Source organism: Gadus chalcogrammus, chromosome 6, assembly GCF_026213295.1.
Source record: "Gadus chalcogrammus isolate NIFS_2021 chromosome 6, NIFS_Gcha_1.0, whole genome shotgun sequence".
In the NCBI taxonomy this organism is placed as follows: Eukaryota; Metazoa; Chordata; class Actinopteri; order Gadiformes; family Gadidae; genus Gadus; species Gadus chalcogrammus.
The window spans coordinates 5940803-5967607 of NC_079417.1; the positions used below are offsets into that span (position 1 = coordinate 5940803).

The 26805-nt window shown below is 47.1% G+C and overlaps 2 protein-coding genes across 2 annotated transcripts; both read left to right on the forward strand.

The window, feature by feature from the left end:
- The first annotated feature begins 249 nt into the window (after nt 1-249).
- fkbp15b (FKBP prolyl isomerase family member 15b) lies at nt 250-19275 on the forward strand. Its single transcript, XM_056592199.1, has 29 exons — nt 250-468; nt 2186-2289; nt 3793-3871; nt 4739-4808; nt 4943-5017; nt 5322-5420; nt 5806-5955; nt 6227-6295; nt 6419-6562; nt 6856-7004; nt 7345-7393; nt 7714-7830; nt 8155-8239; nt 8478-8569; nt 8848-8947; nt 9305-9414; nt 9515-9613; nt 9880-9974; nt 10258-10360; nt 11724-11895; nt 13075-13211; nt 13727-13882; nt 14591-14743; nt 15506-15595; nt 16073-16183; nt 16737-16844; nt 17160-18022; nt 18361-18505; nt 18768-19275. Exons 1-29 carry the CDS (start codon nt 416-418, stop codon nt 18846-18848), a joined length of 3858 nt encoding a protein of 1285 aa, XP_056448174.1. The 5' UTR covers nt 250-415; the 3' UTR covers nt 18849-19275.
- Nucleotides 19276-19398: 123 nt separating this feature from the next.
- Nucleotides 19399-23723, forward strand: LOC130384137 (uncharacterized). Its single transcript, XM_056592202.1, has 6 exons — nt 19399-19668; nt 21638-21770; nt 22049-22130; nt 22761-22858; nt 23139-23214; nt 23307-23723. The coding sequence occupies exons 2-6, from the start codon at nt 21718-21720 to the stop codon at nt 23604-23606; spliced, it is 609 nt and encodes a 202-aa protein (XP_056448177.1). The 5' UTR covers nt 19399-19668; nt 21638-21717; the 3' UTR covers nt 23607-23723.
- Nucleotides 23724-26805: the final 3082 nt, after the last annotated feature.

The window sequence follows — 26805 nt, forward strand, 5'->3', positions numbered from 1 at the left end:
AAAGGCATAAATTAGACGTCAAATACTCCAGAAAATACCTCAGATATCCTACCGGTAGATGTGGTTCTGTATGTGTTGCTGGCGGTTGGTTTTCACCTCTCTGGTGACCTCTAGAGGCATGTCTCTGAAATGATCTCAGAAATCCTACCGGTTGATGCGGTTTAGCATGTGTTGCTAGCGGTAGGTTTGCATCACTCTGGCGCCCTCTAGAGGCATGTCTCCGAAATCACGCCCGGTCAGGTGGTCAGTCAGCTGATTCCCCACAACCAGGAAGCTGATTGCACTTTTTTCAGTGTTTGGAAAGAAAAGCCACCAGGTTATCGTAAACATCAACAAAAACTAGACACCCTGCGCTGGTATATCCATTCGTTTTTATGTTTTAATAAATACGAACGAGTATTAACACACATTTAACATGTTTGGTGGCGCCGACGAAGAGGATGGAGATTTCCTGTCTCCTTCGGGGGGGTAAGTTTTCCACCTCAGACAACAAACCCTCAGAGCTTGGATATTTCCAAAGTTGATATGGACTTAGGACCAGAACAGGGATTGGTTACGGCGTCCCCAGCTCTTGATTAATACCAATGATCGATACAACAACGTATAACGTAATGAACGTTACCTCTGCTACGCTTGCTTCGACAGAAATCATTTGTCACATGTTTCCAACTACTACACACTACGTCAGACACAGCCTGAACTTTGCAAGAAACCTTTACTTAGACCTGTAAAGGTAGGGTAGGCCTACATAGAGAAACCTCTTGTCAATATTTAATGTATTCTGATTTTCAAGTCCTTGAATGAGTTGATTTGAGAAGCAAACTTTCTGTGGGCCGCCTAGGTGCCATGACTGATTCAGGGCTCCAAACCTAAAGTCACAGATATTGGACTGACAGCTCTTGCCAACAAAGTATAAAATCTTCGGTTATGGCTTGACAACGTTATCGGACTGTCACTAGTATTGCATCTCTCTCTCTCTCTCTCTCTCTCTCTCTCTCTCTCTCTCTCTCACACACACATCCCCCTGAATGGAGTTATAGGCCTGGTAAGGGCTGTAGTTGGAGGAGGAGTGTGAGGGCTGCTAGGGTCACATGCTCCTGGTTAGGAAGAGGAGGCAGAGGGAGAGAGGGAAGCCCAGCTTCACTCTGCACTGGTCCGTGTTTTGTGAGAGGAGATACCTCAGTGCCACGCCTGGTTCTCCATGCTGTGTCATGCTGTTCAATCTTCCATCGAGGTGTGAGCTTCACTGGAGCACAACAGGCGGGGACGCTCACCCCTCTGTCGGACAGAGGGTGTTCGGCTAGAAAGGTCTTGAATGGAGGGCTCACCCATGCAAGCAGACGGGTCTTCATCCTCCTCCTCCACCTCCCAGTTCTTCTCTGTTGGCGACCAAGGCCTGCATGCATTCACCATGTCTGTGGTGGGAGACATCGATGAATACTTGTGGAGGGAGTTCCAGGGGTTGGTATAATACGGTCAAGTTCTCTTCGACGCCAGCTGTTATTTATGCCTTCAGGACTCCATGCATTTCCTTCATGAGGGTTGCGTGACTAACAGGCATAGCGTTGCCATTACAATTGTTTTTGGTCTGTGTTACCGACCATTGCAGTGGAGGAGGTACAGTTGAAGTAGGGTTTTCTGCAGCACTGGTGAATGAAAGTGGTTATTGTGGTCGACTACTGTACCATAGCTTATTACTGCTATAGCGACAGCTGTAACTGTTCGACTTCCGTGCAAGATTAGAGGGTGTTAGGAAATGCCGAGGGTTGAAAAACAGGAGATTTGAAATCCAAATTGAGGATTTGAGTGAGCTGCTTTTCAAACGAGTGTGATTCACTGTTAGCTTGTATGGGACTGGGTTCATAATGAATGTTTCTGTGTTGTACATATGAATTTAGCACAATTGGTTCGTCCACTTTGGAAGTCTTTCTCGGCTTGCAGTATAACAGGAGGGTTTCCTGTTTCGAGACTGAACAGTTAGCAGGACTTGAACCGACGACCCCAGGAATTGGAGGCTCGTACTTGAGACAAATGACTATAGCCATCCAGGTTTGGGGCTGTAGTTTTCTCAAGGCACTGGGAGTGAGGATAACCATGGAGAACACCTGTCACTCAGGGACAAATGGGGTTCTTGAGATGGGAGAGTATGTGCTGAGTTCTTATCGTTGTTGTCTGGGCTCCACAGGGCCAAGCTGGCCTCCCTGTTCGGACTGGACCAGGCGTCCAGCCAGGGCAACGAGTCCTTCCAGTACACTGCTCCCAAGCAGCCCAAGAAGAACTCTGGAGCAGGTAAACAGCACCACGACTACACCACCAGAACCACATCCACAACCACTACAACTACAACACCCACAGTCACCACCACCACAACTACAACACCAGAAGCACATCCACAACCACAACCACCACAACTACACAGTCAGAACTGCCTCCACAACCACCACATCCACAACAATAACCACCACCACATCCAAAACCATCACATCCACAACCACCACATCCACAGTCTTACTGCATTTAAGGAGCAATAATCAATATGACAAACACAACCTTTTGGCGTGCGTGAAACATACACACTACAAAAATAAAGACATGCTTACATTCTAGAATGGATAATTTGATGTGCTACTATACTTTAAATAAGACTTAAACTGAAGGCCTAATCACTCTGTGCCAAATTAAAATATTTGTTATTGTTGTTAAGCTAACCCTCACACGTGGTGAAGCAGGATCTTGTGATGATGTTTGCATTGCTATGAAAATATCCTATTTCAGTCCACTAATGGCCCATGAATGTGGAAATAGATTGGGATGAAATCTATGTACTCAAATTCACATTCCACAAGCACAGCTTAATCCGTAACGAAGAGGCCAATGGAAGCGAGTCCACCATGGGCAAGAGCACCGTTACACTGTTAGTAATGTCCCCTCATAGGAAATAAGCTCTGATGATGGTGGAGATAAGGACTGAGATCCGAAACTCGGGACCTCATAGTTGGATAAAGCCTAGCCCTACATCGCCAGACGAATTGTAAACTGAAATTAGTGTGGATCTTCTCCATTTATTTTCATGGGGCGCAGGCCAAAATACCTCTGGACGCAAGGCCCACGACCAATCAAAGCAACGAAACGGGGGGCGCAGCGCTGAGTACTTTTGTAAACAGACAACATTCTAGCAGCAAAGACATCTTTCTTCTCAACAAAAGCTTTACGTGCAGTCGTTGGTTCTTCTTTAAGGGAAATATATCATCCATTTAGTTTAGTCCTGTCTCGATAGTGTAATAAACAGCGTGTTCTACGTCAGCTGTCTTTGTTGGGGAACATGCCTCTACGGTGTTCCTCTTCACCATCATCATATTTATCCCGCCTCCCGGGTGTGATTGGTCGGTCTGTCTCATTTTGTATGGGAGGCGAGCCAGACCTTATCTGCAGAGCAAATGAAACATGAAATTGGTCTAGTTCCATGGCTAGCTATGGCCATGGTGCACATTAATACGTCACTAATGGCAAATATACGTTTGGAATTCCAGGCTTCCAAATCGGTACAAAACCGAGAAATGGATTGAGAGAAATGTATATTTAAATCCAGCCCTTAAATGAAATTCCTCAAAACGTAACACTAGAATCCGTATTCACTGGGCGCTGATCCAAGATGAGTCTTTTCAGTAACAGTGGCACCAAAATGATCTCGGATTCAGAGGCAATGTGGACCAGAAATGGGACAGTTCCGTTGCTTGTTTTGTCGTTGTTAAAAAACCAACTGAAGGGGAGCCCCTCCTTCTGCTTCTCCAGGTCTGGCAGGCCAGAAACAGGCTCCGCCCCCGGGTGCGCCGGCGGTCCTGCTCGCCACGGCAGTCCAAGCCTTCAGATAGTAAGCCGCCGGTCTTTCTGAGAACCCTCCGTTATGTCTGTAGAACACGGATCACGGGTCCAATGTGTAAAATTAAAACAGTTGAATGTTATTGGAGAGATGAGAATAAAACTGCAGTGATTAATTAAGAAGCAGCGTGAATGAAGTTCAGAATAGGAACTCTTAAGGTTCTTTAGTCGTAGTGAATCTCATGCATCCTTGTGATGCAAATTTTAACAAACCGTTCATAACAAGAGAAAACATGTCAATATCCCTTGTATTCCGTTTTCCCCGGAAATATTCTCTGTCTTGACCAGTATTCACAGGCATAAATATAGGAACTAGAGCTGTCAAGCGATTAAAATATTTAATCGTGATTAATCGCATTAATGTCATAATTAACTCACGATTAATCGCAATTAATCACAAATTATTTTTTTCTATGCTAAATATCCCTTGATTTTTTTTGTCCCATAATTCTTCTCATTTAATTCTCTTATCAACATGGTGAAGTGCATCGGCTTGCCTTGTGCAAATGATTTTTTATTGATAACAACATTGGCATATACTGATCAAAACAGGACGATACAAAAAAAGAGCCTATAGTGCAATTAAACGACTGCTTTGAACAAATTTCATTTGAACATAGCAGTCAGGCTACTGCTTCTTTGTTTTATTTTTTATTTTTTTTTAATATAATAATTGCGTTAATCGCGCGATACATTTTTTAACGCCGTTAAAATTGGTTTGCGTTAACGCCGTTAATAACGCGTTTAACTGACAGCTCTAATAGGAACTCTATATATATTTGTATGGTCTTTCCCAGTATGAACTACCAGTAAGTGAACAGAGAAACCGTATGAATATCCCTTGTAATCTCCTTCCCAGCATAAATGGACAGTACGCAAACCAGGGCAAACTGGGAGCTGCTGTCCTGGGGAATCTCTCATCGAAAGAGGTGAGATGTCCACTCAGACTCGGGCCTTTCCGATCCTCAGCCGGTCTTCATTAACATGTTGTAAAGCTCTCTCTCTCTCTCTGTGTATGGTAAATCTCTCTCGTTCTCTCTCTGTATTGAACTCTCCCCTGCAGCACAAACTCCTGCTGTACCTGAGCCAGCAGAAGCAGGTGGCCGCAGCCACCATCCATGCAAGTTTCGTCTTTACGGTGAGTTCTGGTGTAAAAAATCCAATACATTATCCTACTCCCACGCCAAACCAAGGAACAGTGGTGTGGATTTCAGGGTATCGACGACGATGCAATACGCTCAATACATCAACGCAACAATAAAATCTCTTTCTCCTTCTTGATCTATCCCTCCCCCATTTTTTTTTCTTCCTCCTCTATTTCCTACACCCTACCCTTCTCCATCTATCTCTCTCTCCCTCTCTCTAAATATCTATCTATGGCTCTTTCTCCCTCTCTCCATGTCTTTCTTTCTCTACTTCTTCCTCCAAATCCCTCTTCTCAGGTCCAGCCAAACAACTACTGCACGTTCTACGACGACCAGCGTACCAACTGGTCGCTGATGTTCGATACAGAGAAAATAGCGTCCGACTTCTGTAAGGAGGTACGTTCTCATGGATGACCTACACGGCTAGTTGAAGGACATTATTAGATAGTCTTGAAAGATATGGATTAATCTCAAAAGGTGATTTGAGTATGGCTAAAAGCTGCAGGTCTAATAGTTAATTGGAACTCAATATCCCATCCCATCTCAATTACATGCTTCTGTGCTCTGCTATGCAACACAATTTGTAAGATCTGGGTCTTTGGAAAAGGTTTCAGTCGAACACAAACTCAAAACAAGCGTAGAGTCGATGTTTCAATGAAAGCATTTCCATGAGAAGAGTCACGAGATTCGACATGCATCCCAGAAGTCTTCATCAAGAAGAAAGCCAGAAGCTTTATTATTATTATTACCATTTGTATTGATCCTTATGATGTTGCTGTAGGTGTGTCTGGCCAAGGTGAACAGTGCCCCCACCCTGGAGGGGGTGGTAGTGCAGGAGCTGGGCCTGGGGGAGGGCCCTGCGGTGGAGGCGGGAGACTCCCTTGAGGTGGCCTACACCGGCTGGCTGCTCCAGAACCACGCCCTGGGTCAGGTAGGTTCGACTAGCACCTCCACCCAGAACCACGCCCTGGGTCGGGTAGGTTCCCACTAGCACCTCCACCCAGAACTGACCCAGTATGTGGAATCTGTAGTGACCGCAGGTTCGATGCTACATGTCATTCACATTCTCTTTCTACTCACGCTCCTGGGATAAATGTTTAAATATATAAATGTATATAAAAATTAGGTTTTATGATGAAGTACAATCAACATCACATTGACCCCCTATCAGCCAATCACAGTGAGGTGTGTCTGTGGCGCAGGTGTTTGACTCAAACGTGAACAAGGACAAGCTGCTGAGGATGAAGCTGGGATCCGGGAAGGTGATCAAAGTGAGTCCCTCACGTTTACCTCGGCATCCCGCCATTCACGCTGTTGGCTTATGTCGTTCTTATTTGTTGACGTTAACTGTTTTACTTTCTTTCTTTCTTCCGCTCTTTGTCTTTCATCCTCAGGGTTGGGATGAGGGCATGGTGGGGATGAAGAAGAGTGGGCGTCGCCTAATGGTGATCCCGCCCACTTTGGCCTATGGCTCCAAGGGATTGGCTGGTCGCATCCCCGCTGACAGCACATTGGTGTTCGAGGTGGAGCTTCGACGGGTGCGTAAATACGATCCACTATCAAGCAGTACTCATGTTAACCTGCTAGAAATGTTGATTCATTCTTATTTATGTTTACTTATTGTGTAATTAGTGTTGATTACCAGCAGGTAAGTAAGTTTGAGGTGATTTAGGGTTGATGTCAATGAAATGATAGCAAAACCACATTAACATAACTTGCATCGCATGTATTCCGGTAAAGTAACGTTTCTTTAGATTTCTAATTGTTTTACCAAAACAAGTGTATAAAGAATGGCCATGTGTGTTTGAGCAACGGTTCTCTTGGTCCCCAGGTTAAGCTAGCCAGGGACAGCGGGTCGGACCTGACGAGTGCTGCCCCCTCCCCCGCCCCCTCGCTGACCCCTTCACCAGCCCCCAGTATGGAGAACCTGACCCCCGATAGCCTGGCCCCCACAACCAGCTCCGGCCCAGGGAGACCTGGGTAAGGGGGAGGGCGGACTGCAGCCCGAGAGCTAGCGTCTGAGAGCTAGCGTCCGAGAGCTAACGGCTTACTCTTATGTCCGGGGATTATTTCTGTGTTTTGGTGTAGTGGAAAGTGTTGTTTGGTTTTAGTAACTAAAGTATGTGTGAGAGGGAACGTGGGTTGGAATTATTTGGGTATGATGGTGTATGACACCCTATTATTAACTTACATTTAACTTGCATTACTTAACTTTTCTGACATGTATCTGAATTCGCTGGAAGTGTCTATTCAATTATTAAATAGTAATTAATAGCCAATTTCACACTAAGTAATTTAATTTTTATTTTATTTTATTTAGAGAACATCCCCTGCGTGCCAAGTCCAACTCCCTCAGTGAACAGCTGGCGGTAAGAGATATATATATATATATATATATACACACACACACACACATACACATACACATACACACACACACACACACACACACACACACACACACACACACACACACACACACACACACACACACACACACACACACACACATATACATATATATATATATATACACACACACACACACACACACACACACACACACACACACACACACACACACACACACACACACACACACACACACACACACACACACACACTGTGTGAATAGTGGTGTTACAAATATTGCTCATTCACCATTTTCTGTTTCTTTTGTGTCTTGCAGAATCCTGACACGGCCAAAGCGAAGCTCATTTCTCGCATGGCCAAAATGGGCCAGCCCATGTTGCCGTTCCTAGCGGGGGGGTCCGGGCAGCCAGAATCCAGTGACTCAGAGCTGGAGGTGTGGAGAGAAAGGCTTCTATTAACAGACCTTCTGGAGTCAGAGCGGAGCGCGATACTGGAGTCGGGCCGACATGAATTGACAAAGATTTTATAATCTGAAGTGTACATTATTTTTATAAAATGTTTATATTTTTTTTGTATGGGATTTTGTGCCTTGTTACGGACATGCTAAGACAGACAAGTGCTCTGAAACAGTGAGAGAGGGAGTGATGTGTTAGGCAAGGTTAGTTTATTAATACAGCACTGTTCTAACACAAGGCCATTCATAGTGCTTTACATAGGACAATCCTGAAACGACAATCAAATGTGTTCTCCCTTCCAGGACTCCAGTGTTTCCAGGGGGAAGGAGAGAGGAGAAGTATCGGCTCCCGTTCAGATCACCTCCAACCCACCCCCCGCCACACAAGGTCTGGTCCTCAGGACACGCACACACGTATGCACGCACACGCACTATGAAACTCACCAACTTTCAAAATGTTCTTAACTTATCAAATGTTCAAATCCATTCATTTTGCCGTGTGCCATAGTTAATAGACTTTAACCTCTATGGATGACCCCATCACTGACTGCACTGTAACGGTTGCAATCGTATGTGTGTGTTTGACGTGTGTGTGTGTGTGTGTGTTATTTTCCCCCCATCACCAGTGCATCCTCATCCTCACATGGTGCAGCATACTGCCTTAATGCCCGTCGCCCCGCAGCATGCTGGGATACCAGGCTCAGGGCTCGCCTTCCAGGTACCACACCCACTCCCTCCCTCTCACTCCCTCCGTCCCTGCCTCACTCACTGTGTGTGTATTTGTGTGTGCGTGTGTTGGTAAATATGTGTTCTGTCTTTGATGGTATTGTCAGGGTTTAAGATTTACTCTACTCCACCCGACTTTTACGGCACTCTACTGTCAAATATAAGGGAACAGTTTGCTTGCCTTACTTTATTCTCTTCTACTTTTGCTCTACCATCCAAAAAGCGGTATATTCATGCGGTGTTCCTCTGACCTCTTCTTGCCCTGTGAAGCCCTACTCGTACGGCAGCCAAACTGCAGTGGCGTCCGCACAGCTCCAGCCCTTGGGCCCCATGGGTCCCGGGTACCCCGCCCAGACTGTCTCCTACATGGGTAAGTCCTGCTGTCCTGTTCTGTCCCAGGATGGACCAGAAGAGTGGTACATGCCCCCTTTCTAAGTAAATGATGAACAGACAATGGTCATTTAAGTCTTGTTTTATTTAGTACTACTCTTTGCTATTTAATTATTTCGGAGATGTGTGTGTGTGTGTGTGTGTGTGTGTGTGTGTGTGTGTGTGTGTGTGTGTGTGTGTGTGTGTGTGTGTGTGTGTGTGTGTGTGCGTGTGCGTGCGCGCGTGCGCGAGCTTTGGCCCTGAACACCTTAACCACTAGATTATCTAGTGCCCAAAGGAGGGACTGCATGCAGAGGAAAGAATAAGGAAATTATATTTTTATTTTCACCCTCCCTAGGCTCTGGTGATGTCACTTCCTTCCTGATGACAGAGGCCCGGCAGCACAGCACTGAGATCAGATTGGCCGTCGGTAAAGTTGCCGATAAAGTTGACCAGCTGAGCTCAAAGGTTTCAATCAGTTCTTTATTAAAGCACGAACACGTAACATGAACCGTAAAAAAGCAGTGAACAGAAAGTGAGTTTGATGTTAATGCTCTCCCTGTGCCAGATGGAGGAGCTCAGTCGGCAGGGTGGTGTGTCAACGGGCCTCTCCAACGCCTCAATGGAAACCTCCATGATCATGCACAGCATCCAGAGGCTCGTTCAGGTGCCCTGCTGCATCCCTACCTTGTATTCTGTATCCCAACCTTCCGTCGCATTTTGTAGCACACTCTATTAGCATTCTGTTGCATGCTGCATCAAACGGTAGCAGTGTGTACCTGCTGGTCTTTACAGTTCTATGCCGTTCTTTAATGGTCTTTGCTACTCTTTAACCGGTCTTTACTCCTCTTGAGTGTTGTTTATCATGCTTTACAAGTCTTTACTGGTCTTTATCGGTCCATGTTTTGTGATGTACGTTTTGTCTTGTTGCAGGAAAACGAGTGTTTGAAGAAGGAGGTGTTTGAGAAGAGCTCCCGCATTGAGGAGCAGAACCGGAAGATCGGGGACCTCATCAACCAGAACCAGAGGTGAGCTGTTGAAAACATTACACCTATATTCCACATTTGTATAGTTGAAGTCGATGCTGTATTTTTTCACCTAACGATGCATCATACAAAACCATATTTAGAGACCAGAGATTAAGAGTGAATTCAGGTACATGTCATTCAGGAGCAGCGAGCGGCTAGTGGGCGTCTTGCTCTGGGATGTTTACAGGAAGCCTATGGACACTAGAGATTGAAAGGACGAGTGAAAATGCGAATGTGTCAGATAGACTCTGATTGTGGATGTGTCTGCAACGCTCTTGTTTAGACACGTGGAGCAAAGCAACCTTCTGATGGAGCAGAGGAGCGACTCCCTGCAGACATCCAGCCAACAGAGCCACACGCGCCTTCTGGAGGCGGAGAAAGACAAGGTGTGTGCTCATTGGTCCATGGTGACGTCACATGACTTGGCGGTCACCGTGTCCTTGTTCAAGAGAGCTAGACGTTGTTGTCTATTGGTATGATGTTTGGGATTGATATTGAAGAACACAACATCCCAATTATTATTTACTCTGAGTATTTAGTGATTTAAGACTCTTAAGAAAACAAATTTCTGTCAATATATTTGTATTGATTGATGTCATTAATGAGCAGATAGGGTTAGGGCATCTTGCTTAATGACCTAAAGATAGACTTCTAAAAATCGGGGGCTCAGATCATGCATCTTTCGAGCTGCCATTACAAAAAGGAACAATAAGGACATTAATTGAAAGCAAAATATTCAACATTTCACACAGAAGACAAGCAAATTATTGTATAACGTATAGACTTTACCTTCAAGAAGCCAATCAATGCTCTAGTATCACTCATTTAGCATCCCCATCATCCGAATGGAATGTCCCACTGTTAGACCCAAACGACGATTCAAGTTCACCCCCAGATGAATAGCTGGCCTTCTTCACGATTGCACAACACCATCTGAGTGGCCGGTATTGAAGTATGTCCCAGCTCTCCGATATTGGATAGGAGGAGGAGGAGCAATGGGAGGGTGTTCCTCTGTAACTTTCTAAAGCTCTTCACACTAAACGTTTAACCTGCTTATGCTTTCTGAACCCTCCCTGGGTGACTGCTGTCCGTCGCTAACGGCGCTGTCTTCCCAGCATGCTCTACTTCAAGACCTAAGTCCTTGCCAGGTGAGACTGGTTTCCTCAATCTGTCAACCGCTCTCATTCTCCAACTATATCTCTCTCTAGCTCTATCCCCCTCTCTTTTTTATCTCTTATCTCTATATCTTTCTTTCTCTCTCTTGAGCGATCTTACTTTCTCTCGATCTCTCCCTATCTTTATTTCTCTATTTTTTTCTCTCAATCTCCCTATTTCCCTTTCCCTATATCTCTACTTCTCGAACTATCGTGGTTCAACTGCTCACGGGACTTTTAACCCAACTCGCCTTTCTCTTTCTCTCCCTCTTCCTCTCCTTTCTCATTATTTTCTTCCATCTCTCCTTCCACCCTTACCCCATCCTTCTTTTGACCCGCCCCCCCCACATTGCTCATCCTGCTAGTCCTCCTCCCATCCCATCACAGTAGCTCTCCCTGAGCCATGTAGCGCTAGCATCACAATTAGCATCAGGCTAGCCTCACTCTAGTACCATCATCACCTTTCTCACAGAGGGGCCGGCGTTGTGTCTCTGTCGTCTCCCGTGTCATGTTCAGATGCAGGACTGTTGCTGTAAGAGCTGCTCCACCCCCCCCCCCATCCCTCCCTCTCTCCCTCCTGCCCTGCCCCCTACAGGTGCGGCTCACCGAGGACCTAGCGTCCTCCGTTACCCGTGCGGCTCAGCTCCAGCTGGACGCGGCCTCCAGCCAGCAGAGGGCGACGGACCTGCAGATCAAACTGTCTGCTGCCCTGCAGGAGGGGGTCGGCCAAGGGGAGCGCATCAGTGCCATGGAGATCCAGCTGGAAGGTTGGCAGGCCTGTCTGTCGAGCTGTCACTCCGTCACTCTTGTCTTTTCGGTTGGCTGGTCGTCTCAGTCTCTCTCGCTTTTTTCGCATGTCTCTTGTTCTGTCTGTCTGTCTCTCCGTCTTTCTCGCCAACTGTCTGCCTGGCTGACAGTTGTGTCTGTCTGTCTGTCTGTCTGTCTGTCTCTCTCTTTGATTGTCGGACTCTCCCTGTCTTGTTGGGCTGGCTGGTCCTCTCAGTAGTCTCGTATGTCCCTCATTCTGTTGCTCAAGCATCCCGTCGGTCAGTCCATCTATCCACTTGGCTGTGCCTCTATCAGTCCTTGTATATCTCTTGGTCAGCTGTCCATCTCCTGATCTCCCACTATTTTACTTAGATTAAGAGATTTTCTGAAGACTATTTTTACTTTGATGAGTTGCATGGGGAAGAAAGCTTGCATTGCATTGGTCCACCTGGTTGTTTTGTAGCCGTCAGTGTAAGCAGATGATTGTATCACACGATCGTGCTGACCTCACTACCTTGTGAGTCTCATCAGGTCACTTATATGTCCTGAAGGCTTTTGGCTGTCCAGTGACACAAAACACAGAGCTATGTGTTTAAAATCACACTCACGAGACAAGAGCTGATGAGGTCATCAGACCACGGACTAGTCCAGATACAGTCAGACAGTCTCCTTCAGTCAACGAATTGTTCAGAATCAGAATCAGAATCAGCTTTATTGGCCAGGTTTGCTTAAACAAACAAGGAATTTGACTTCGGCAACCATTTGCTCTCCAAGTTCAACATTCACTAAAAACATAAAAAATACTGTTAAGTAAACAGTATTAAAAATTTACGAAACAAATACACAACAACAGTCTATGTAGCCTACTTACCATATGGGTTAATATGTCATTATTTTTCGGTGTTATGTCATACTGTTGTGTGCGTATGTGACCTATAGCACTGCTAGTTATTCCATAAGTGGCCCCCAACATTTATATTTGTCTGGAAGTTACACCATAACAGTTACACCATAACCAACTCGACTAGCTGTGCAGCTAGCCTAGCTGCGCATCTAAGCTGGCTATGCTTCTAGGATTGCTGTGCTGGTGGACCATTTGTGCTAGTATGCTTGTTAGGCTAGGTGTGCTAGAAGGATCAGGACTTTAACATTGTGCCATATCCCCCCCCCCCCACCAGAGCTGAAGGAGAGCGTAGCCTCGCTCCAGACTCAGTACCGTGCGGAGAAGCAGAGACGTAAGGAGATGGAGCAGGCACTGGGAGAGGTCAAGGAGGAGCTGCAGGATGCTAGGAGTGACAAGGAGAACCTGGAGAAGGTGGGCGTCCTCATCGCTATCTTCATCCGCATCCTGGTTCTGCCCTATATTGTATCATCATATAGGGCAGAATAAAGTACAGCTATCTGTATTATTCCCTCGGTGATATTGACATTGCATAACAAAAGAGAACACTTGCATAAAACAAAATACATAAACCATTAAATTGCATGAATATAGAATCATTATACTTAGAACTATATCAATATCTTATCATAACGTAGGATAAAGGGGCTTCATTCTTAAATGATATGATCATATAGGATCATCATCCTAGCCATTATCAAATACTATATCATCATCGTATATTCTATATCTGCCGTCATATCATAATAGAGGGTACAGGCCCTTAGGCCCAATCCCATTTCTACCCTTTACCTCTTCCCCTTCCCCTTCCCCTTCCCCCTTCCCCTTACCTCTTCAAAACAAGGGGGAGGGGTAAGGGGAAGGGGTAAGGGGTAGAAATGGGATTGGGCCTTAGTCACCCTGTCTGTGTGCCCCCTCCCCCTCCTCAGACGCTGGCGGACAGGAAGAGGAAGTGGCAGGCAGAGCGGCTGCGGCGGGACGAGGAGGTGGAGGAGGTGCGGAGGAGCAGCCAGGAGGAGGTGGACGGCCTGAGGGCGCAGCTCCGCAAGGCCAGGAGCAGCCACGACGGAGCAGCCTCGGAACAGGTAGTCAGTGTCACATGACCTGGTCACATGTCCACCATCACCGACTGTACAGTAGAACAGGGACCACCGGCTCTGCTGCACAGTGGAGCAGGTAGTCACGTGACCAGCCCCACCGGCTCCATCTCACGGTGGAACAGGTAGTCACATGACCACCGGCTCTGCTGCACAGTGGAGCAGGTAGTCACATGACCAGCCCAACCGGCTCCATCTCACGGTGGAACAGGTAGTCACATGACCACCGGCTCTGCTGCACGGTGGAACAGGTAGTCACATGACCACCGGCTCTGCTGCACGGTGGAACAGGTAGTCACATGACCAGCCCCACCGGCTCCATCTCACGGTGGAACAGGAAGTCGCGTGACCACTGGCTCCACCCCACGGTGGAACAGGTCGTCACATGACCTCCCACACCGCCCCTACTGCATGGTGGAACTGGTTCACGGTGCAGCGATTTCCTTTCTGGATTCACTCATCGGTTCATGTACTTTTATGGTTGGAAGACGTGTGTGTACACGTTAAGGAGGCCTGTAGGTGTTACTGTAGTATCCAGCCTCATCGATCTACAGTGTGTGTGTGTGTGTGTGTGTGTGTGTCTGAATATTTATGTGTGTGTGTGAATATGTGTGTATATTTATGTGTGTATGTGTATAAATATGTATATGTGTGTGTGTGTATATGTATAAATATATGTATTTGTGTGTGTGTCAGCTGTCCCAGCTGCAGGCGGAGCTGGAGGAGGAGTGGCGGGGTAGGAGTGAGAAGGCGGCTGCTGCCAGCAGGGAGCAGCACAGACGGGAGGTGTCGGAGGTGTCGGAGCAGAGAGAGGCTCTGCAGCATAGGGTGGGCCAGCTACAGGACAAGGTACTGATCCCAGCAGGGAGGGATTCATGAGCAGCCATTGATAGATGATTGAATAGTCTCACGACTCAGACCCTATCTAAACTAGGATTCTCAGAACAGGGTTAAAGGGGTTATCTGACGTTCTTTCGATTCGTATTTCCTTTGGCAAATAGCTGGAGGCGGTTTCTGCAAGCACGTAATTGGTGGACACAAACTCGGCCGGCAGTAGTAAAATATGAAAAGGTTTTTCAAATAAAAAAATGTAATGTTTTGAAAACACCCCTTAGACTGACTACTGTAGAAATACACTTATTAAAATGTAGAAATACACTTATTAAAATGTAGAAATACACTTAAAATCCCCTTCCGAAAGCTACGTCAACTCGCTCAAATGACCTTTTTTCTGTAAGATATCTCCGTAACTCAACAGACACCAATGTGTAACTCCACCCCTTTCAGTTTCTGCTTTCCTGACCAGGCTCTTTGCCGTCTCCCCCACGAGAAGTTCTGCAATAACATAATAGGACTGCTAGATACTAGATTAGTGTTTTATATGTGATTCGTCAGTTGAGACACAACATTTCTGAGGCGAGGATCGCTGCGTAAATGTAATTATAAATCAGGTTTCATCACCAGTTTGTTTGAATATTCTGCTTCCATCTGCCGATGATTTCATTGTGAAATTAAATGTAACTCCCACAGCCCTTACTAACTGGTTGTACAGAACACATTTTAATCCGTCTCCCTGTCGACCCGGCCCCTCCCTGTCTGCCGGCTCCCCAGCTAGCATCGTTGAAGCAGGCCAGAGACGCAGAGCAGATGGACTCACAGCATCAGGACCACAGCCAGGCTCTGCAGCTCCTGCAGGAGAAGGTAGCCGCGCCTTCTCAACACGCACCTTTTATCACAACCCCAAATGCTACATCAGCTATCTAGAGAGACACACACCTTTTATCACAACCCCCCAAACTACATCTAATGTCTACATAATCGACCTATCTCCTGTTTCAACATAGTTAAAACAGTTTGCCATTTTGTCCTGCCCTAAAAGGAGGTTGCTTTTAACCTGTGGTCGATTTCCGACTTTGGCCCGTTCTCCTGCTCTGTTGAAGCCCTTTTTATAGAGTATGTTTTACATGCACAGGGTAAGCTGGTAAGGCAGAGTAACCATGGTTATATTCATAAGCCTACCAATGATCGCATTGACATGGCCTCTTAGGTAACCCGGTTACGGCCCGTTGAAAAAGGGACGGGCGTGGTAACTCCTACCGTAACAGCTGGGGACCAGGACAGGGGTACGGTACTGGTGAACGATGTGACAGTGCTGTGTGTTGTGGTGCCGGGGGTCAGTACGCAGCGTTGGAGCAGCGGTCTGCGGCGGCGAGGGAGGGGCTCCAGGGGAGAGTCTCTGAGCTGGAGGGGAAGATGGAGGAGCAGGCCGCGGTGGATACAGCAGGAGAGGTCGGCGCGCTCTCTCTCTCTCTCTCTCTCTCTCTCTCTCTCTCTCTCTCCTCTCTCTCTCTCTCTCTCTCTCTCCTCTCTCTCTCTCTCTCTCTCTCTCTCTCTCTCTCTCCTCTCTCTCTCTCTCTCTCGTCTCTCTCTCTCTCTCTCTCTCTCTCTCTCTCTCTCTCTCTCTCTCTCTCTCTCTCTCTCTCTCTCTCTCTCTCGTTTTTTCTCTCTCTCTCGTTTTTTCTTTTGCATTGTGAATCGCATTTTAATGAATGATTCATTCGGAGCACATATGTTCTCCATTCTAAAAACACACAGAAGGCTAAAATGTAGCCGGGACTTGGTCAGGCGGACCTAATTCATTCTGCCATTTTAGATGGACCATAATAAGCTTGTTATTGTACATAATAACCTCGTGGTGTCTGGTGTGGGTTTAAAGGAACACGCACACACATAGACCGGCAAATGCACACACACAGTCACACAAACACATGTGTAATTTTATCGTTCGTCACTGTTATTGAGTGATGAACCGAGGGTTGACCCTGTGTGTGTTGATGTCTAGGTGAAGCGGGTGATGAACGGGGTCTTCCAGTCCTTGAGGGGTCAGTTCCAGGTGGAGCAGTCCTACTCCGGCCAGGTCGTACTGGGCCTCATCGTTTCCACCATCAAGGTACCACGCTCTTAAATTCACTCATTACAGAGTTTAAAGACTCGTCCCAAGGATACAACTCAAAACAGATTTCCAAGTGAGCGTTAGTTAGAATGTATAGTATCATTACGTTTTTGTTTTTACTTTGTATTTTTGTACCTGTGTTAAAATATTGGACGGCTAATTGTTACCGGGTTCGATCCCCAAATATCGGCTGCCTAACCTGTAGGCATCGTTGAGCAAGACGTCCTCGCCCCACCTGCTCTTTATTGGCCTGCATCTGAAAGAAAATCACAGTACAGTAAAACGTGTATCGCTGTGTGATTTCGTTTCCAGAACGTGACTCTCCAGCTCCTCAGCGGCTCGGACACACAGACGGTTAAACGTGAACCGCAGGAAGAGGAAGACGAGGAGGAGGAGGAGGAGGAAGAAGAGGAAGAAGAGGAGACGATGGCGGACAATGAACGTGATGTGAGGCAGAGAGACGCCGCTCCGCTGGTCAACGGCGAGAAAGAAACGGAGGACGCAGAAGAAGGGCAGGCGCGGGTGGTGCAGAACGGACTTGCAGGAACGCAAGCAAAGGAGGAGTCAGTAGAGTCGGTGGAGGCGGTCGTCGCCGTGGAGACGGAAGTCGCTCTGAGCCCGGCGACGTTCGTGGGGGAAGAGGAGGAGGAGGAGCCGCCGGCGGCGTCGGAGGCGGAGCCGACGGCCTCTGAGGGGGTGCCGGGTGCGTCTGAGGTAGGGGCAACGGGGGCGTCTGAGGCGCAGCCCAAGGCGTCTGAGGCAGAGCCATCGGCAGCGTCTGAGGCGGAGCCAAAGGTTTCTGAGGCGGAGCCCAAGGCGTCTGAGGCGGAGCCGACAGCGGACCCCTTGACCAGCGCCCCTGCAGACAGACAGGATGTGATCACGACCCAGGGGGAGCCGGAGAGAGGACGCTCGACAACAACCGCCGCTGATCTGGATCCAAGCCCCGCCTCCCGGTATACGCAGGAGCCCGCCGGCTCTTCAGCGCCTGAAGGGAGCTCCGGGGTCGACCCCCTAGAGAGCGAGGTCATGGCACCCGCCCCCCTGCTGGGAGGAGGCGGAGCCAGCATGGACACAGAGGAGCCCGTGGGTGCCGTCACCGTGACGATCGAGGAACGGACCGGCCCACCCAAGCACCCCCCACCCCCGCCCAATTCCCAGCGGGACGGCACGAGGTAGGACTTTGAGTTTGAACATCTTTTGTCCCCCTCCCTCTTACAATGCATGCCTATCTTGCAATAATTAAGGCTCACATAATTTTACGCTGTCCATCCCTCCCTTGTACATATATACATGTGTGTGTATGTATGTATGTATATATATGTCTATATATATATATATATATATATATATATAATCTCATACCTCTGTCTCATTGGTCACTCTCACCCTTCCCTCACCCCTCCTTCCCTCTCATTGGTTCTCCACCCCTCCTCTCTCAACCGTGCGCCCATACCCACGCGTGTCCCACGCACACGCACACGCACACCCCTGCACCTCCACCACCTCTCAGTCTGTGTGGCGGTCTCGGTGAGGAGCGGGAAGAGAAGGAGGAGGAAGATGAAGAGGAGTTTTTCCAGAGCACCCTAACAGCCAAACCATCGCAGCCACCACCCGACCATCTGGAGGAGGAGGAGGAAGAGGAGGAGGAGGAGATGGTAAGGGAACGATCCGGAGAGCTCTGTAGATCTCTCAGATTACACACAGCACCCCCACCCCCCCCCCCGCTACAAACTTGTGTTTTGTTATGTGTATAAGTTGCAATGTATCGTTGTTGAGCACCATAGCTTTTTTTTCGTCTGCAACGGCGTATTTACTATTTTACTTTCTTAGAATTGTGTTTTGCATTTCACTTTGTGAATTATTGTGTGCGTTCTTGGGGGCCCCTGTGTCATGGTTCCTTCCACCGTGTAACCTCAGAGTCTGAAGGGCCGGCCGCCCCCCACGCCGCTGTTCGGCGAGGACGACGATGACGCAGAGGACCTGGACTGGCTGAGTTGAGGCCGTGCCCGGCAGAGGATCGTCTTGTTTTTATAATTTGAACGTTTTGATTTTTAAAATGTTCCTGTGTGTGTGAGAGGAGTATCTCTTCAGGACAAAAGAACAGTGCCTCGGGATGGAGGACGAGTGGAGTGAACTGGAAATGAACAAGCGTCAGTGGTTCTCTAACTGACATTTCTGTTGATTGTGTCGAGTCTTTGAATGTCTTTCATTTTCGTGTTATTTTTTATTTTATAATTATTCTGTAGCTGACCACTTAATGAATCGGAGGCCTCTTCGGTCAGTGGGATCTGAATGAAATGTTTCATTTTCTGCTTTGTGAATTCTAATCTACTTTTAAACTGTCCGTTTTAATTATTCCTCATCAAAATCCCAATCTCTGAAATAAATTACATTGAACCTGAGACATCTGTTGGTGTTTTTGTGGTGTGGGTTACATACATGAGAACATTCCTGTGAACATTTGGTCAGGCTACATTTTCACCATGAAACACCTTAATGAAACAAAGGAATTTATTGTAATCGCCTTTTTATTTATTTTTATCATATTTATGAAATATATTTAACATTTTGATTTAGGAATGTATTGAAATGTCCGTGTATTGCTGAACATCACCTTAAACAAATGTATACATTTTTAACAGCAGGGGGAGACAAAAGCCGTCCCAAAGTGTGCATGTTGCCTAGCAACGACTGTTGAAACCGTATGTTTGAATCACTTCAAATTGAAGTCAGCCAACCCAGAGCAGATTTATTTAGCTAAAAGTTGGTTTAACATCGCAGCCAACAATTGGCCCTCAACTTTAACATGACATTTAAGGTAGGTGTCGCCACTAAATACGCTGTACAATGCTTAGTTACGACCCATCTTTTGTAGGCTACTTCTAGTTGCAGCAATATCATCCCACTGCGGAAACAAACGGGCGTTCTCCTGTGATAGGAGTTCTCGTTTCCCCAGACTTGAACGCCCCCATCTTCGTCGCCTTTCTTTTTGAACTGTATTAAAATGTTAAAGTATACTCCTCCGACTCCTTAATCCGACTCGGAGACCCCTCGACTCGAGCATTCACATTTCTCATCGTCTCATACTCTAAGTGGGGGTTATCTCAGCCATGGTTGAGAAGGAATTGGGGGAAAGGAACTTTGGCTTTGACTCCCTGAAGTACATGAGCTGCGACATGGAGGAGAAAGGGGTAGTTGCCCGCGATTGTCTCCCGCCGGAGCCCCGCTGCCGAGGAACAGCCGCCGGAAGGCACCACCGCCGCAAGGCCCCACCGCCGCAAGGCCCCATGCACCGCCGCGGGCTACGGCGGGAGACAATCGCGGTCAACATCCGTCAGGATGTCGGATACGCAATGCAATTCGCCGACCAATTGATCTTATATGTTGACTGCAAACCATGTAAACAGTGTTGTAAATAAATTTCCAAAGCTTTTCAAATCTTATTTGGAGTTTTATTGATCTTTTATGTGGAAAGTAAACAATTTAGCCTACAAAGTAGGCCTAAATAAGGTGCAAAGTCCAACCGGAGAAGGGATTCCGGAAATGATTTTGTTAGAGATAGATAAATAGATAGTTAAAAAATATTGGATGGCAGGTAACCTACGGAGAGGGTCTCTGACAGGCTCTCCGGCTACGGATACCATAGTATGCCTTGCGACTATGCTTCGCAGTATTTCTTGCGAAACCCAGTATTCCTTTCGAAACACTTCATGATTGGTCGATAGAACGCATCCAGGAACGCCTAATTGGCGATCTTGTGTCATGACGGAAACGCCCAAGCCTGCAGCTGGAGCCTTCTCAATTGTAGGCCTACTAAATAACATAACAGCATATCTGAAAGCGAATGGTCAAAATAAGTTGCTGAACGCAGCTGCCACTATCTACATTGTTATATCAAAGCTGAACTAAACCAAAGCATCGACTGTCTGCGGTCATCCTTTGCGCGCAGAGTATGGCGCATGTGGACGAGGCGCACTGTTTCCGCTCAGAGTGCGCGCACCCCTGCTGCTGGGAGCGCGAGCGGCGCGTCCGGAGAGGCCCGGTGCGACGCGTGGTGGCGCCGCTCTCCCACAGGGAAATAAAGGAATGTTTGGAAGGCAAGTAGGGCCTATGACGATGCATTTTAAAACTTACACCTGTTGGGGGGGCTCAAACGGCGCTCGTAACTACAAAGGGATTTTGTTAATCATATTTATGTCTTGACATGTTTGTGATTGGTTGGGCAGGATTCTGATTATGAGACACAACCTCTAGAATTGTATATTGCCTTAAGGTTTACATAGCGGCTTTTACATTTTTAAAAAGCAAACTACAGGTGTGTGTGTGTGTGTGTGTGTGTGCGTGCGTGCAGGGCCGGCGATCGGCATAGGCGAGCTAGGCGACCGCCTAGGGCGACAAATGCGTTGGGGGCGCCCTCTGGTGGCGCCCTTAATTAAAAAATATATCAATTAAAATATACGACGCGAACGGAGAAGCGAGGGGGCGCGGGAGCAATTGTCAGGGCGGCCCGAACCGTCAGCGTAGCACCCCCCCCCCCCCCCCCCCCCCCCCCCCCCCCCCCCCCCGCTCGCAAGACCTGTCCAGGGCGCAAGTTGATTTCGAGTCGCCTAGGGCTCCGAAACGGCCAGCGCCGGCCCTGCGTGCGTGCGTGCGTTCTTACTCCCAACCCTAATGAAGTACAACGTTTTTGTCTCGTTCAATGTTTACTATTCTTACCTTACATGGTAGAACATTATCATTGTGACGATGAAGATGATAAGCATAATGAATAGTCAGTTTCATTTCAGAGGACAGTGTGGCGACCCTGAGTGTGGTCGATGTGTCCGAGTGGGCCGGGGAACCGGTGGTCCCCGAGGTCTCCATCTCCATGGTTACAGAGGTGGCTGGCCTCCAGAAGGAAGGAGGGGTGGATTCAAAAAGGTCTACATATTAGTTCTCCATACTTCCTGGTCCCCTAAAGGTCCAGTATAACTCTGTTATAGCACCCATTTAAAAAAACGAATATGTTTATACTAACATAACTGATATTATATAACAGATGTTTACAGCTAATTGTTTAGAGTTCTTTTGTGTTTATTAGGGGCTACAACATCTTGGTGAGGGATGGTCACAGGTATAGCAGACGTTGGGTAATCTAACCTGGTACCTTCAGTTGCCCACCACCCTACCCTGCCCCCTAACTCACTCTTGTTTTCCAGTGAGAGACCCGTTCGGACCCATGTTCCTGTCTCCGGCCCCCTCAGTCCTCTTCAGGGGAGTACTGGTCCAAGGCGGCTCAAGGTGCGATGATAAGCTAATCAAGGCATTTAGCTACTGTAATGAACCCAGGGGGAAACAAGACTAAATACAGCCGCTGATTCCTTCTTCATCTACAGCTTTAATAAGATACACACTGTCTTGTTATCCGGGGGAAATTGTCAAAGAGTGGGTCGGGGAGAACCCCCCATCTCAGGGATTAAAACACCTGAAAGTAAAACGGAAGAGGTCCAGGATCCAAGACACACACCGAAAACAACACGGAAGAAACCAAGGGAACAGACAAACACTTACTAGTAGTTTGGGATGTTAAATGATAAGGAACACAGGCCAACAGAATGAGGCAGCAATAAAGGTGACACACATTTGACCAACGAGACAACGAAACGAATGGCTGGGGTTACGGTAGGGTCAGGAACATTACGTGGTGTTCATAGATGCCCAATCTTTTGAAGTGGACCGTATATTCGTGTTATCTGAAAATACTAGCATTTGAGTCTATTTTAAATTGTGCGTACATTGTTGTGTGGATGCAAAATTGTTCTATATTTTTTTAGTTTATTATTATTTAGCTTTCTACTTTTTTTTTTTTTTTTTTTGCTTTCGATTTCTTATTTTCTATTCTTACTATTATCTATCTATCTTGTATTCCAGCTGGGCACAGCCCAGATCAGCCTGGTTCCTAGCCTGCCTTCTGGTCCGACCCTTACCTGGATGCCTAGCCGCACCTATGTCCCTCAGAACCTACACAGGTAGGGGCCTTAAAATGGGTTTCAGCGCTGGGGTCCAGGGACACACATTTCTATCTACTCTAGTTATGGAGGCTTTTAGCAAAGTGTATTTAGATGCATTTCATTAAGGCGCAGGCTGGCCTAGGACGTCTTGCCCGAGGATGCCAGGTAGACTGCACACATTGGGGGGTCGTACCTAGAACACTTCGACTGGGAATTTCCCACACATTTCTCTCAGTCGCCAGCCGCTTTTTAATTGTATTTATTTAGTTTTTTTCATGAGGTTTCCTTTTTACCGTAGAGAAAAACCTCCCAGAGTTTCCATCAAGGAGCTGACGTGGTTTCCTCCCGCCGAGCTGAACCCATCTATAAAGAAGGTAAACACACGCTTCCTCCCGAGACAAAACAAGCCTTTAAAACCCAGAAGCACCCTCACCTCTGACGTCACCCCGCGACCCCCTCGCTGCAGGAAAGCAAACAGGAGGAGAAGAGGAAGAAGAAGACAGTGAGCCTCCATGAACGCCCGGAAGAACTCCTGGTCCTCACCGGATCAGATCCAGACGTTGACCCGGGCCGCCCCAGACCAGGGGACAACCCTTCCTCCTCCTCCTCCTCCTCCTCCTCCTCCTCCCTCCGTGGACACCACTTCCTTCCCCTTCCCCCCGACAGTCGAACGGTGGTCTCCGAGCCCCCTCTTCTACATCTCAGACATAATAAACAACCACCCAGAAGGACGAGGTATCAGAGCTTCCAGTTGAATAAGATATGAAGGGTCGTGAAGCATCAGACTCGCACCATTTTAACTTGGGAGACATACATGCAAGTTAATAATAGAGCCCTTCAAACACAAAGACAGGAATCACATTTTAAAGCAATTTAAAGGACAATCAATAAAGATAATAAAAGACAATCATTCAAGCAAAAGGTTTCAAATAAATTGTTATAAAAAGCCTTTGTTGTTGCTTGATTAGGTCTCAAAGTTCTGTCTGACTCCTGCCACGTCACCTTAAGCACCCTGACGGGCACAGTTAAACATACATTACATAATGTACAGGACAGACTGAGTAATTTGGAACAATTCTTTCTACCTGACCACTACCCTCTTCCCCTAAAGAGGGAAACACACTGTAATGTTGATTCACACTCCAGTCCAGCCCTGTCTGAATGAACAAGTTAAAGACTAAATGACACAAAACTAACTCACATAGTTGAAATAGGCCCCAATTATAGGAGCCAGAAAAATGCTCTCCTCAGTTGCCTCTTTTGCACAATCCAATTAAATCCTCTCATTTAACTTCAGTTCACTCTTGAGTTACTGTAAGAGATGCTGAAAAACCACACTAAACATCCTGGTTAGTTTAATTTAACAGATGTTGATTTGGTTAATTTGCCGTCGGTCAAAAAGTGCTTTTATTCAGTATTTTCTTGAGAAAAAACGCGAGAGGGAATACAAAGGAATTCCACGCAGCAACATGGATGCTCATTTTCCCATCCGTGTGAGCGTCACTGGCCTTTTAACGCTGAGTGCTGTTGCACACCTCAAACACCCAGGCCGCAGCTTTACAGCTGCAAGTCAACAAAGCGCTTTCTCCCTCTTTGTTGCCCGCCAAAATAGTATTTACAAGGTTTATTACCACTGCTTGGTCTAGGACTGTTCACGCTAAGGCACACCAACATTTCTTATGAGAAACTCATGGCACACTAACTTCTTTCCTAGCAAAAGTTGTAGACAAATGAATTCAACAGAGATCGTTGATGTGATTCTGTGTGGCTAGGACCAGCAGATGAGGTTTAGGTATGGACGCATCACTAGAAAAGAAGGATAATCTTATTTCTTTCCCAGTGGGGTGTTGCTTGCGGTAACCCCTGTTATCCGTGTCTGAAATATCTGAATATTAAATCCCACAAAATGACTTGGACCAGTTGTCTCGGACTTCTGAGGACTGATCTGATGCTAGCTGTGGGCTAACCCTAGCTTTGTGCTTACACTAGCTCTAGGTCAATGCTAGCGCTCACACCAATGGTGGGTTTATTCTAGCACTGTGCTCACTCTACGAGTCACCTTACTACAGGCTAAAGTGCTGACTATGATTCCACGTCAATGCAAGGACCGCGCAGATGCTTCGACGTAGTCGTAAACCTTTTTTGGTTCTGCATCGGGTTTTTGTGAGCCGACCAATCACTGCCCTTGCTGCTGTGTCGCCTCGACAGAAAGTAATTCTTTTTGGGAGGTGCACGTCACACCCTTGCGGTGGACGCAAGGAGGGTCCGCAAGGATATAATTGGTCCGTAAACCCCCTTGCGTTGGGGCGACGTGGAACCATAATCAGCCCTTTAGTCTAGCTGTGACGATGATGCTAATGATGGGCTTATGCAAGCTTTTGACGAGTGCTAGGTCTGGGGGGGAAAGAAGACGCCTGCTAGTTCCCTCCTTAGATCTCCCCTGGCTGGCTGGATGCCAATGTTTCCTTGGGCATGACATCTAGCCCAAGCTGCTCCCGAAGAGGTGTTTCCTGTCATGCTCGACACCACATGCTCGACACCACTGCCGTCAATATGTGAATGTGAACCGCCAGGAGTGGCAGTTCCTAATGAACGCCTAAAATTCCCCCTATTAATTTACGTGAGGTGAAAAAATAAGGCATCGTATCAATCCGGTCTATTTACCGTTTATGAGCTCTGGTCTGATTTTGTGTGCTTTCAAAACTTGTGAAATGTTGTTATGATTGGTCGGTAAGGGAGGTCTCATAAATCTGTTTCCATCCCACTGGGCGCGGGGTGTTGCATGCTGGGAGATCAGTGCAACGTGGAGAGGGTGGACTTGGACGGCCTGAGGAGACAGACATACCTGTGGAGGAGAAGGAGAAGGGGGCACCTCCCACCTGCCTGTCCTGCCCAGGAAAGGTGGCTGTCCTTAGGACAACGGTTTGCATCAGGGCTGCGTACCATTGCAGAGAAAGCCCCATCTTCCCGCTCCGAGATCCCTCTTTCCATAGGCAAGTACTGCCGCCAAATCACTGGTAAAACTAGAATGAGATCACAAATTGTAATGGTACCTCCAGATGTTTCAAAGCAGCCAGGTTTAATCCAGGGATTGTCCCCTGTTTTTTGAGAGTGTTGTCATTGAGTGAGCGATTTCAGTGATTGACCACTCTGACAAGTTTGCTACATTGCACCTTCTCATGTATGTAAATCCGGTCCCTCGAGACACGGCATTAGCATAAAGGCAGCAGATAATGTATGGTGGGATATAGGTCGGTAGGTACTTGAAGATATATTGCCCCACACGCATCACACACTGACTTGAATAAAGACGAGAGGTAGATCTCGATTGAGGAGAAGCAAATGGATATTGGTGTACCTGCTTTTCAAAAGGGACAGTTTGGCAGTAGAAGCTGACCAGAAATGGAGAGAGATAATGAGTGGTGTATGCATCAGCAGGTCCTCGTATCCTGGCCTATGAATCCAGACCGTATTCATTCACGCAAACAAAACAGGCTCCTCGCGTGAGTATCAAATCTCTGCCTGAAATTTTGAAGATCATAATGTTCCCTGATGTCGCCTGATATCTCCCCATCATCTCTTCAGTGTTTAACTGGAGACCCAGTCCACAGAGAGAGGAGGTTGAACTCTCCATCTTCACCCCCTCCCCCGTGTGGCATCTTGAGGGCAACGCTGTCAAGACAACCAGGTGAGCCGAATAAATATGCTCCATAAATAGTAACAAATAAAGACTAATCAGTGCTCTATGATTGAAGAAGCGGGGGAAGTGATTCTGAAAAGGTCAATTGGATCTTGGGCTTTAAAGTAAATGTCCAGGAGGTTGTACTCTGAGGTGATATTGGATATCCTCATTGAAAGTATCAAGTCTATGCTCAAGGAAACATTGGATTATATTATTGGTCTGATTGATCATTTTGTTTCTCTTCACAGGAGTGGGGAGACGCATAACAAGACAAGTGGTGAAG

Bases quoted from the DNA above. Each gene is read 5' to 3' on its own strand.
- fkbp15b (XM_056592199.1), top strand. From the start codon at position 416: ATGTTTGGTGGCGCCGACGAAGAGGATGGAGATTTCCTGTCTCCTTCG. The intron at 469-2,185 runs GTAAGTTTTCCA...TGGGCTCCACAG, and splicing joins TTCCTGTCTCCTTCGGGGGG to GGCCAAGCTGGCCTCCCTGT. The intron at 18,023-18,360 runs GTAGGACTTTGA...ACCACCTCTCAG, and splicing joins TCCCAGCGGGACGGCACGAG to TCTGTGTGGCGGTCTCGGTG.
- LOC130384137 (XM_056592202.1), top strand. From the start codon at position 21,718: ATGGTTACAGAGGTGGCTGGCCTCCAGAAGGAAGGAGGGGTGGATTCA. The intron at 22,131-22,760 runs GTGCGATGATAA...CTTGTATTCCAG, and splicing joins CTGGTCCAAGGCGGCTCAAG to CTGGGCACAGCCCAGATCAG. The intron at 23,215-23,306 runs GTAAACACACGC...CCCTCGCTGCAG, and splicing joins TGAACCCATCTATAAAGAAG to GAAAGCAAACAGGAGGAGAA.